The 13,200-nt window shown below is 33.8% G+C and overlaps 1 protein-coding gene across 3 annotated transcripts; it reads left to right on the top strand.

Annotated features, from left to right (window-relative positions):
* The first annotated feature begins 342 nt into the window (after positions 1 to 342).
* Positions 343 to 8,623, top strand: LOC144551660 (chalcone synthase 2). Of its 3 annotated transcripts, none has more exons than XM_078299721.1 (3): positions 343 to 629; positions 750 to 1,442; positions 8,047 to 8,621. In XM_078299721.1, the coding sequence occupies exons 1-3, from the start codon at positions 452 to 454 to the stop codon at positions 8,352 to 8,354; spliced, it is 1,179 nt and encodes a 392-aa protein (XP_078155847.1). In that variant the 5' UTR covers positions 343 to 451; the 3' UTR covers positions 8,355 to 8,621. The 3 variants fall into 3 exon arrangements, with proteins under 3 accessions (XP_078155847.1, XP_078155848.1, XP_078155850.1); XM_078299722.1 differs by lacking the exon at positions 8,047 to 8,621 and adding an exon at positions 1,570 to 2,033; XM_078299724.1 differs by lacking the exons at positions 343 to 629; positions 750 to 1,442 and adding exons at positions 6,900 to 7,084; positions 7,209 to 7,901 and having other exon boundaries at positions 8,047 to 8,623.
* The last annotated feature ends 4,577 nt before the right edge of the window (positions 8,624 to 13,200 follow it).

Consider the following 13,200-nt stretch of genomic DNA (forward strand, 5'->3'; position numbering starts at 1 on the left):
TTATGGAAGTAATTATCAGCTACCGTTTTGTGTGAAAAGGGAAATTAAAGAACCATTGTTGGTCATCATATCACAGAAATATTATTCTAAATTTTTGGGCTTGTGAATCAAAGAAGTCCAGGTAAGAATGCCCAGGTAGGTGGGTCTCTTCCAATTTGCAACACTCCTAAAGCATATACACCTACCCAAGTCAACCAACTTATTACTATCTTTAACTACATTTGCATCCAGATATACAATGCAACGTAGCATGATATCTGACCGTCCACATTACCTACCACTAGTTACCATATCTTTCTCTTAATTATATAAGCCACCCTGCTTTCACATATTCTCACCACCTCTGCCTTTTCAATCTATCAAAACTCTCATAGCCTCCTTTCCTACAAACAAAAACCAAAATATTAAAGTGTCATTTCTGTTGTAGTACAATCTAACAACATCAGACGTCATGTCGAAAGTTGATGAAATCAGACAGGCACAGCGTGCTTTGGGTCCAGCCACCATACTGGCAATAGGTACTGCTACACCGGCCAACTGCATTAACCAGGCTGATTATCCTGATTACTACTTCCGCATCACAAAGAGCGAACATATGACTGAGCTGAAGGAGAAGTTCAAGCGCATGTGTAAGTGATTTTGCTAGTTTTTATATAATGAGACATTTAAATTTAGATCATCATCTATCATAATTTATATATCTTCCCTTACTAACAAGACATGCACTATTGTTATTTATTGTTTTGCAGGCGACAAATCCATGATAAAGAAAAGATACATGCACTTGACAGAGGAGATTCTGAACGAAAATCCAAACATCTGTGCTTATATGGCGCCATCTCTCGATGCTCGTCAGGATATTGTTGTCAGGGAGGTTCCAAAGCTCGGGAAGGAGGCAGCAGTCAAAGCCATCAAGGAATGGGGCCAATCCAAATCCAAGATCACACACTTGATTTTCTGCACTACCAGTGGTGTGGACATGCCAGGTGCTGACTATCAAGTCACCAAACTCCTTGGCCTCCGTCCATCAGTCAACCGCTTCATGATGTACCAACAAGGCTGCTTTGCAGGGGGCACCGTTCTTCGTATGGCCAAAGACCTTGCTGAGAACAACCGTGGGGCCCGAGTGTTGGTGATTTGCTCAGAGCTCACTGCTGTTACCTTCCGTGGACCCACAGAATCACACCTCGATTCCATGGTTGGACAAGCACTTTTTGGGGACGGGGCAGCTGCACTCATAGTTGGAGCTGATCCCGAGCCAAAAATTGAACGACCATTGTTCCAACTAGTTTCTGCTTCACAAACAATCCTGCCCGACTCGGAAGGAGCCATAGACGGGCACCTTCGTGAAGTAGGTCTGACCTTCCACCTCCTCAAGGATGTGCCAGGGCTCATCTCCAAAAACATCGAGAAGAGTCTTGTTGAGGCATTCACTCCTATCGGTATGTTTAATTATAAAAAAGAAGGAAAAAAAACTCTAAAGCACTTAATTTAAGTTTGATTCATTTAATCACTTGTTCATGTCCCCTATAAGTAAGCATATCTGATAATTAAATGTACCTCTGGCAGGTATTAATGATTGGAACTCAATCTTCTGGGTAGCACACCCCGGAGGCCCGGCAATCTTGGACCAGGTTGAGGCCAAACTTGAGTTGCAGAAGGAAAAAATGCGTGCAACAAGGCAGGTCTTGAGCGAGTATGGTAACATGTCCAGTGCTTGTGTGTTGTTTATTTTGGACGAGATGAGAAGGCGATCAGCAGTAGAAGGCAAGGCGACCACCGGAGAAGGGCTCGAGTGGGGAGTGCTTTTTGGTTTTGGGCCTGGACTCACCGTCGAGACTGTTGTTTTGCATAGCATTCCCATCACCGCCTAATAAGAGAGAATCGCATCTTCATGACTGAATTGGCCCAATTTAGCTATGTCATTTCTAAAAAAAATACTATTGAAGTACATTAGATACAAATTTATTTATTGTATTTATGTTAATTGAGAATTTTAAAGAGAAAAGTGAAAAATAAATGTTGTTTTTTTTTATATATCTTTTACTAAAAATAATGTATTATGTTCATTGATTTTACTGAAAAAATGTGAACAGTAATTTACAAATAATATGACACTATCCATGAGGGTAAGAAGTGACTAGTTGTCAAGGATCGATATGCTGATAGAAATTGCTATTTCTGAACGTATTGAAGATACTGTCAGCAAAAAACACTTTCACCTTCGCAGATAGTGACTGATTTTTGTAATGTGAAGTTTGAGTGAAGTTTGAAAGATTAGTTTTAGCCAAGAATTGTCAAAAGTATGCTCCTCTAATTCTGTCAAAATAAAACGGAAATAACATCTTGTACTATAAGAAAATTCTAATAAAAATTAAAAGTAATCCGGGAAAGAGATTGTTTAATTCCTAAGTTGACGCCATAAATGTCAGTCATGATATCAATTTCCAAATTTTTTATTAGTACTCGAAAAAAAAAAATATTTTAATGAATATGCCCTCGATTTTGTTTTAATGAATCAACTCCCATAGGGGCAACCAGCTCTCAGCAACTGCCCCCCACCACCCCAACCCCCCCCCCCCCCCCCCCCCCCCCCCCCATAGTACCTGTCAACTATTTTTTTTTATTTAAGATCTTAATATTTTCTTTTAAATAATTTTGTGGAGTTTTAGTTTTCTCGTTTAGGGTGTAGGCCAAAAAATAAGATATTTGATATATTTATGAATAATGTTGTAACTCTTTATAACTTTGACTTGATTTGTCAGTTAGATATCACAAGTCTAATGATAACACTAATTAAGGACTTAGCCTTGATTCTTAATAATTTATTTTATTCAAATATATACAAGGAAATATGATTAGATTGACTCAATGATGTCAACTTCTTCTTTTTTAGAGAATAATTTGATTATTCGATTATTGTCAACATATACCATTTACTTGAATAATCAAACACACACAATAAATAGTACATGCATTTTAAAATAATTATATGGGTAATTCTTGAATAATCTCTTAGGCTTTTGAGACACCAAACAAAGTTTTTTTGCAATTCTAATTCCGTCGAATGCCCGTACTTGGGCAAAATTCCAACCCGTCTTGTCCCCCCCCTTTTCAAATTGGGGTCATACGCGCAAATCCGATTTTCCTAGCCAAAGTTATGGTTGTTTAAAATGTATTTCAAAAAACAACGATGCTTCCATGCAAAAACACTGATAACGCACCGATGCTTTATGCCCAGCTTAACGAAGGCAGAAGTGAATTGATGTTTCATTACCAAAACATCGATAACGCACCCATGCTTTCTAAATGACCATAACTTTATTATTGTCAAAACATCGATGACGCATCCATGCTTTCTAAACAACCATAACTTTAAAATGCATTTACTATTTATTATGAGTGTGTGTTTATTTTTTTTTAATGGATTACAGTTTCATTTATTATTCAAATATCATTGAAATTATCTATGATTGTTCAATGAGGAGGGTTCCAATGCCTCATATATTATATTTTCGTTTTCAAAGTCCAAATTGTCGATCCGAACCATTCAACAAAATATTTATACTAAAATATGCATGAACATGAAATTTTATATATTTTGGAATTTTTTTTGCTATTTTTTAAGATAGGTACAAAATCACTGTTTTTGAACCGTTCAAAAAATAATGAATTTCTACCCATCTTAAAAAATAGTAAAAAAATTTCAAAAATTATAAAATTTCATCCCTAACCATATTTTAGTATAGATATTATGTTGAACGGTTCGGATCGACAATTTAGACTTTGAATATGAAGAAAATGAAAATATAAAATATGAGGTATGATGAGGTATAAAAAAAATGAGGCATTGGAACCCTCCTCTTGTTCAATATATGTCATTTACACAGTAATTTTTTTTTGTCAAAATTCAAAACCGTCTCCTCTTAGATTTCACAATCTTATTCTAAACTGATGTTTTCCTTGAATTATCGTTATATTTATGAGTCAAAAATCATCGAAAGCATGAATTATGGTTATATTTATGATCCAAAAATCATCAAAAGCATCTTGTTTGGAATTAAAAAAATAATGGTTATATTTATGTAGTTGAAGGTAATTGAGGCAATCTAACCATAATTCCTTGTATATATTTGAATAAAATAAATTATTAAGAATCAATGCCAAGTTCTTAATTAGCGTTATATTTATATTTGTGATATTCAACTGACAAATCAAGTCAAAGTTACAAAGAGTTACGACATCACTCATAAATATATCAAATGTCTTATTTTTTGGCATACACCCTAAAGAAAAAAACTAAAACTCTACAAAATTATTTAAATAAAAATATTAAGATCTAAAAAAAAAAAAAAGAGTTAACTGCCCCTATGGGGGGGCAGGTGCTGAGAGGAGCTGGCCGCCCTATGGGATGGGCGGTTAGGAAAGTTTTAAAAAAAAAAAAATCTAGGGCATATTCATTAAAATATTTTTTTAGGGTATTAATAAAAATTCAGTATCAATTTACATCTCTTAATGATCTTCCAAAACATTAGCAGGAGTTGCGGTCATTAAGGATAAAGTGGCCACCACTGCCTAGTACAGCTGGTTATGGTATTAGTTCTCCTATGGGAGAACCCGGGTTCAAGTAGCGTGTGCGAGTTGGTGTGCGTGCCTACGAGTATGGGCTGTAATAAAAAAAAATCTATGTGACCCAATCAAGAATTTATATATTCCAGCGATCCAAATGAGAAATTGCAATTAGTAGTACTATATATCTGCATTTTTCTTATTTGAATTCTTATATATTACGTACCCTTGTGATTGCTTTATGAGCAAAATAAGCAATATATACAAGAAGAACCTGGCATAAACTCAGAGTCTCAGAGAATGGGAGATTATTCGATTATTGGTGCACGCCGGTACCGGTACCCTCCTAGATATTGCCATAGGATCAATTAGTCATTTTTTGAATAGATCACCTACATGAGAAGGTATAGTTGTTGTTCCTTGTGAGAAGTTTGATATATATTGATGTCACTGAAGCTCTGTTTTAAATAGCACATGAATCCATATTTAGATCTTAATTCTGAAAAAGAAAAGCTTATAATTAAGATAAATGTTCTGGTACCCCGAGCCATCATACCCGAGCTCGTCCCCCAAGTAGTTTAACATAAAAAACATCCAGTGTTGTCTAACTTCCATTTTCAGTGCTAATATCAAAACATTTAAAGCTATGCTTATAACATTTTATAATGCTACTCGCAAGTATGTAAACTTCTGTCTGAAATCATTAAAATTTTAAATCTGCATGGTTTTAACTCCTAACTATTTTTGTCTTCAAGCCAAAAACGGAAAGATTCATTTCACCCAAAAACAGAAAGTGGTAAAAATAATTCCGACACAAATATAACTCGAAAGTTATTCTTCATGAATCTCATTTGAAAGACAAAATCGGATAAAAAACGTTCATATTTTTAGATTCGCAAAATTCATCACGGATCGTCGAGAAAATGAATGAGAATGATCAAAGAAAAAAATAAAAAAAAGTTGGTGAAATGAATCTTTTTGTTTTTGGCTTGAAAACAAAAGTAGTTAGAAGTTAAAACTATACAGATTTAGAATTTTAATGCTTGCAAACAGAGATTTAAATGATTGTAAGTAGCATTGTAAAACGTTATAAACATAGCTTTAAATGTTTGGATATTAGCGCTGGAAATGAAAGTTAGATAACATTAAAAGTTTTTTCTGTTAAATTACTTGGGGACACGCTCGGAAATTTTGTCTAGGGTACAATTATCAGGCTCCTATAATTAAATATTTCTATTGGATGGAAGACGAGTTAACAGGGCAATTATCATATTTAACAAACTCCAATAGATTGGAAGATATTATAAATTACATAGTTGCGTCCGTGCGTCCGTGCTATCTAAGAGTACAACTGTCTAAGATAATGTATTTTTAGAAGTTATTTTGCATAAAAGGAACTATAGTTGATATCTGATGACAATTATTTTAGAAGAACAGTTCCTTGTTTTCTCTGCTGAGTATTATTTACTTCGTCTGCTACCGTAATAAAACTGATGATTATTTGAATGATTCCACTACAATGTGCAATTTTTTATCTTGAAAAAACAACCCAATGATGGTACGGTTATGTTTTTCATGTCACCTCTCCTGTCCTCCAATGTCAATTCATTCCAATCACTGTTATGCGCGGATGCATTTCATTGTTTCTTCGTTATTAATTTAGTTGGTGGACATCACCCAAATTGAGATAAAATTAATGTAATCTGAAACTTGGGTTCCAATTTCAGTTTTACAGAGTGCCGCAAGTCAGAATTGAAATATTCATACAAACAAGATAGCACTTGACGCATCTATTACCATGTGGGGGTTGGTGGTTCAAAATAACCCACCAAGAACGAATTGTGTTGCTGTCTGATTTGTTCGTATTATGTATTGTACTAGAGCCTAGTAAATTTAATTCATTCCTTTTCTGGTAAGGAAGCAAGAAGGAACCACGCATAGGATTTTGGTATTGAACGTGGACTTTTACAAAACCATACACATGCCTGTCATATATTCTAATATTTTAAATCATTTATTATTTGAATTATTTCATTCGGGTAATAGAACACTTGGTCAGTTCAAATTTGTCATACTCTTTCCAATTATACACACCAACTACTAAAGGCAATTCTCACAGACCGCCAATTCAAGTGCAACTAATTTCTTTGTATATTGAACCTACTCCTATCTTTTCACTTCTATAAATCCTGTCCTCGTTTCTCCTCTGCTCACAATTCCACCAGACTTATCTTGCTTTAATTAGTTTACCAACAGAGCCTCCTGATTAATTAACCAGGAACTAAAACCCTATAACCTTTGCCGAGCCTTACTTTCTTTCCAAGACAAATTATAGACATGACAACAATCGAAGAAATCAGACAAGCACAGCGTGCACAAGGCCCGGCTACCATACTGGCAATAGGTACTGCTACACCGGCCAACTGCATTAACCAGGCTGATTATCCTGATTACTACTTCCGCATCACAAAGAGCGAACATATGACTGATCTGAAGGAGAAGTTCAAGCGCATGTGTAAGTGATTTTGCTAGTTTTTATATAAGGAGACATTTAAATTTAAATCATCATCTATCATAATTTATATATCTTCCCTTACTAACAAGACATGCACTATTGTTATTTATTGTTTAATTTGCCGGCGACAAATCCATGATAAAGAAAAGATACATGCACTTGACAGAGGAGATTCTGAACGAAAATCCAAACATCTGTGCTTATATGGCGCCATCTCTCGATGCACGTCAGGATATTGTTGTCAGGGAGGTTCCAAAGCTCGGGAAGGAGGCAGCAGTCAAAGCCATCAAGGAATGGGGCCAATCCAAATCCAAGATCACACACTTGATTTTCTGCACTACCAGTGGTGTGGACATGCCAGGTGCTGACTATCAAGTCACCAAACTCCTTGGCCTCCGTCCATCAGTCAAGCGCTTCATGATGTACCAACAAGGCTGCTTTGCAGGGGGCACCGTTCTTCGTATGGCCAAAGACCTTGCTGAGAACAACCGTGGGGCCCGAGTGTTGGTGATTTGCTCAGAGCTCACTGCTGTTACCTTCCGTGGACCGACAGAGTCACACCTCGATTCCATGGTTGGACAAGCACTTTTTGGGGATGGCGCAGCTGCTGTCATAGTTGGAGCTGATCCCGAGCCCAAAATTGAACGACCATTGTTCCAACTAGTTTCGGCTTCACAAACAATTCTGCCCGATTCGGAGGGAGCCATAGACGGCCATCTTCGTGAAGTAGGTCTGACCTTTCACCTCCTTAAGGATGTGCCAGGGCTCATCTCCAAGAACATCGAGAAGAGTCTCGTTGAGGCATTCACTCCTATTGGTACGTAAAAGTTAATTATTATGATAACATCAATTTAATTTATAAAATCTATTACATTCCTCTCGTTGAACAATTTTAATCCTGTAACAGCTTGAGGGAAAATAAGATATATTTTTCTAAAATTTTCCATTCTTTTGTTCAACAGGCATCAATGACTGGAACTCAATTTTCTGGATTGCACACCCTGGAGGCCCAGCAATCCTGGACCAGGTAGAGGCTAAGCTTGAATTAAAAAAGGAAAAAATGCGCGACACCAGACACATCTTAAGTGAGTATGGGAACATGTCTAGTGCATGTGTATTGTTTATTTTGGATGAGATGAGGAGGCGGTCAGTAGAGGAAGGCAGGGCAACCACTGGAGAGGGGCTCGAGTGGGGTGTGCTTTTTGGCTTCGGCCCAGGTCTTACAGTCGAGACGGTGGTACTGCACAGCATGCCTATCACAGTGCAATAAGAGAGAGAAGACGTACTACGCCTGATGGCTTTTATCAATCTGCTTTCCCTCCAAATTTAATTTCTGCTAAATTTTATTCAAATGGTAATCGATTCTTTTATTTTTTCTGTGACTATTATCTATAAAGAGTGATCACTAAAGGAAAATGTTAAGTAATTAATAAATTTTATTTATCTAAGAAAATGGTGTAACCCACGGAATATATTGTAATCCATCTCAGATTTTGTTTCTGTTTTTCTGATGTTTTCAGCGTTTATAAAATGTCAAGGATTAGCTCAAGCTAACTTGATCACATCCGGGTTGCTAATCCAGAACCGGTTCAGAAAATCTAATTCAAATTCAACTCGTGAGCAACTTGAGTTGACTTGTGACTCGTGAGATTGTAGATAGTTTATCAAATTAAAAATTATCAAAATAAAACCTTACATAAAATAGTACATAGAAAAACATTAACGAGACTGTGGTAAATACATAATTAAAAAGAGGAGATTTAAAATGCACCACTGGTTTTGTGCCAAAACTATACTCCACATCTTTATTTCTATTCTCAAAGTTTAAATAGCCAATTCAAACTGCTCAACATAATGTTTATATTAAAATGTGCTTAGAGACCAAATTTTATATTTTTTAGAACTTTTTTACTATTTGTTTAGATAGGTACAAAATCACTGTTTTTGGATGGTCCATAAGGAGTGATTTTTAGATGATCCGAACCGCTTAATATGATATCAAGTCTTGGTCCAAGTCCAACAGAGTTGATTCCGAATCGAGCTAGAAGGCAATTTGGATTCAACTCGTAAGTCAATTGAGTCAGTGAACTCGAGTCGGTTTCAACTCGAATTATTAGCGAGTTGAACCCGAGTTGATTCCGAATGAGTTACAAGCACTGTTATTAAAACTGGACCGAACCGGACAAGTGGACCAGAAAATATCAGACCCGAACTCTAGTCTGGCTTGGTTCAAATGAAAGACCAAACAAGCATATGACTCCGAAAAATTTAAAAAAAAAAAAAACCGGCTGGTTTAAACCGATGAACTCAGTTACTTTTTATTTAGTTAATTGTCACAAACTCATGGCTCATTTATTCTTTTGAGGAGAAAACGGTTGTAGCTGAGGGTGATTATCTGTGGACAATTCTGTACAATTGTTTGTATTTTTGTAATGTATCTTTTTAAGCAATTACGTTTGAGCATGATATAAGAGTCTTCCCAACATTATGTTTTTTAATATAGATCGTTGGAATCTTGTTCATCACCAAACAAATGAAGAATTCCTATGGGGTTCATTATTCAATTTTAAAATAAAATGTAAAAATAAAATCTCATTAGTAAAAAAAAAAGCTGTCATACTATATTTACTTTAATAATTTTAAGAATGAGTTATACATATTTTGAGCTGTAAAAACATGTAATTCTTGCATTTTTAATTATTTATACATTTATTTATTTTTATTAAAGTTTAAAAAAAATTTGATTAAACATTTATTTATTTATTTTATAGTACTTATTTAATATGTATGTGAGAATTTTTACTAATATAAAAATATGAACAATTCTGATAATTGTACTCATATCTCATAAATATATGTATTTACAAAATCAGCAGTTGGACCGGTTGATATATCGGTCCAACTAGTGAACCGTTGACTCAGAATTTTATCGAATCGATGTCCAATCCGATTCTGATAACATTGGTTACAAGTAATGAACTTTTTATGCACTCCTAGACACAACTCACAATATGTTATCATACTCATAAAGTGATACTTTTTCTTCAAACGTTTAGATTACAAAACTTTCATCATCGTTAGAAACAATAATTTTATATAAGTAGGCTAAGAAATTCAATTGAAGATTTTGTGTAATCAGGAGATTTTTAAGGACTAATAAATTGCTTGCAAGTGCAGGATCTGGATTGAGTTTCAGTTTGAAGCGGTGTTGGTATCTGCTTTATTTTTCAAGATCTCTACTTAGTTTATATAATTCATTCTTAGAATGGAAGTTTATGTAAGTTTCTTATTGTTTTTTTTTTTTATTAAAGGACTACACTGGTAGCATTTTTTTGAGGAAAAATAATTATGGACCTAGCTAGTCTTCATTTGTTTTATTGATACTATAAATTAAGTTTCAATATGAAACCTGTTACAGAAAGTTTAAAAATGGTTCAACTTAGTTGAACTTTAAAAGGTGAAACTAAAAGAGATTAAAATGAAACCCAAAAAAAATACAAAACATAAAACTTCTCCATAAAAAGTGAGAGAAATTCCACTGGTAGCATTTTTTAAATGTTATTTTCGAAAATTAAACATGCGTTCTTCTGAAGAAAGACAAGATCTCGTGCCACTACACTAAGTCTGCGATTTAGTTTACGCAGAATTGAATAAGACATTATGGGAGCATATTGGTATTGTGACGCACTAACTTTTTGTTGTACATGAATTGAAATAGGCGAGTAGACCTACTAATCTTCCAAAAAAAATTCGAAATATGAGTTGGTCTGTTTTTTTTTTTGAAGTAAAGTGTATGTTCTACTTCTTACTTATATCTTTATTTTCAAAGTTCAAACATTCAATCTGAAAGGTTCAATATATTCTTCATATGAAAATGTATTTAGAGACCAAATTTTATCTTTTTTTAGAACAAAATTTCTATTTGCTTAGAATTTTTTAAAAGGCAAAGGTTTCTATGGACATAAGGACCTATTTGTAAAATGAACATATTTTTATTTTCAAAGTTCAAACAGTCGATCCGAACCGTTCATCTTGTTCTCCATATTAATTTGTGCTTGGAGACCAAATTTTACATTTTTCTAAAAATCTTTACTATTTATTAAGATGGGTACAAAATTCAATGGTCTGAATTTGATATTTTTTGTAGCCATCTTAATAAATAGTAAAAAAATTCAGAAAAATGTAAAATTTGGTCTCCAAGCACATATTAATATGGAGAACAAGATGAACGGTTCGGATCGACTTTTTGAACTTTGAAAATAAAAATATGTTCATTTTACAAATAGGTCCTTATGTCCATAGAAGCATCAGTAAAAAAATTTAAAAACAGCGATTTTAAAAACAATTTAAGAAATGCAAAAAATGCCCAAAAAATGAAAATTTTGGTCTCCAAACATATTTTAACATGGAGAATATGTTGAACTTTTTGGATCCAATATTTGAAATTTAAAAATAAAAATATGAGCGGAAAATACAACGAACACTTTATTTCTCAAAGCATGATAGTCCAACACTCAAAATATATTCTATTTCCATTTTTCAATCTGCTAAACTCATTGAACGGAGTATGGTTTATGAGTTGAGCTATGGTACATTACAATAAATAGACCACTTTGTACATTGAATCATAAACCGTTATATTCAAATTAAGTTCAAACAATTAATTTGAACATTTCAACATGATATGCATATTAAATTGCTTGGAGACAAAATTATATATTTGTTGATTTTTTTTTTAAAAATCACGGTTTTTCATTAATTAAAATTTTTCTAATAAACAGTGATTTTAAAAAATCTTTAAAAGTAGTAAAAAAATTCAAAAAAAAATATAAAATTTGGTCTCCAACCACATTTTTTAATATGAAAATCATGCTGAAAAGTTCGAGTTAGATTGTTTGAACTTTGAATCCAACGATTTACGATTCATTGTACAAAAGTTCATACATTGCAATGTATATAACATAGCCCAACTCAAATTTATTTATAAATGTGACATTATATTAGAACAAGAAACAAAATTTTCGACAATGACACGTCCTGATTTTTAAGAGACGGAACTTAACAAAGTTATAAATAAAAATTAGAATAGTAGAAATCCATTAAATAATTTTAACTATATTGTTCAAACATAAAAGGAGAAAAAAAAAACATAGACTCGGTCGAGAAGGTTGCCGGTCTCTGAGTTTGATCAATAATTCACCATTAATTTGAAGAATTGATCACAACGTAGACTTTTGTGAAAGTTTTGGTTTGTGCTTAACGAAGTCATTATCAGCTAGCTTCTTTGTTTGAAAAAAGAAAGAACCATTGTTTGGTCATCATTAAAATATTATTCTAAAATTTTGGGCATGTGACCCAAAGAAGTCCAAGTAAGAATACTCATTGCCAAGTAGATGGGTCTCTTCAAATTTGTAACACTCCTTGAGCATATACACCTACCCAGGTCAACTAACTTACTATCTCTAACTACATTTGCCATCCAGATTTACAATGCCTCGTGGCAAGATATCTGACCGTACGTCCATACAAACCTACCAGTTACAATACCCTACACATAATTTTATTACGTATGGTAATATATCTTTCAATTATAAAGTTTTTTTTACCTCAATTGCAAAAGAACAAGAACCAAACAATTATGTAAAAGTCATAAAAAATTCTACATGGACCAAAGTCATGAAAGAAGAATTGAGTGACCTTGAGAAAAATGAAACTTGGGTAATTGTTCAATTACCAAAAAATAAAAAACTTGTATGATGCAAATGGGTATACAAAATTAAATACAATAGCGATTGTACCATAGAACGGTATAATGCTCGCTTGGTTGCCAAAATACACAAATTTACGGTACAAACTATTATGAAACATTTGCACCCGTTGCAAAAATTAATACTGTAAGAATTTTATTTTCCATTGTGGTAAATCAAGGATGAAAATTGTACCAAATGGATGTCAAAAATATATTTCTTCAAGGGACACTTGAAAAAGGGGTATATATGTCCTTACTATCCGGTCAAGAAAAAGATCAAAATTGTGATTTAGCTTGTAAATTAAAGAAGTCAATTTACGGATTGCAGCAATCTCCAAGGGCATGGTATGAAAAATTAAGCTCTCAT

This window comes from Carex rostrata, chromosome 3 (assembly GCF_964058835.1).
Source record: "Carex rostrata chromosome 3, lpCarRost1.2, whole genome shotgun sequence".
In the NCBI taxonomy this organism is placed as follows: Eukaryota; Viridiplantae; Streptophyta; class Magnoliopsida; order Poales; family Cyperaceae; genus Carex; species Carex rostrata.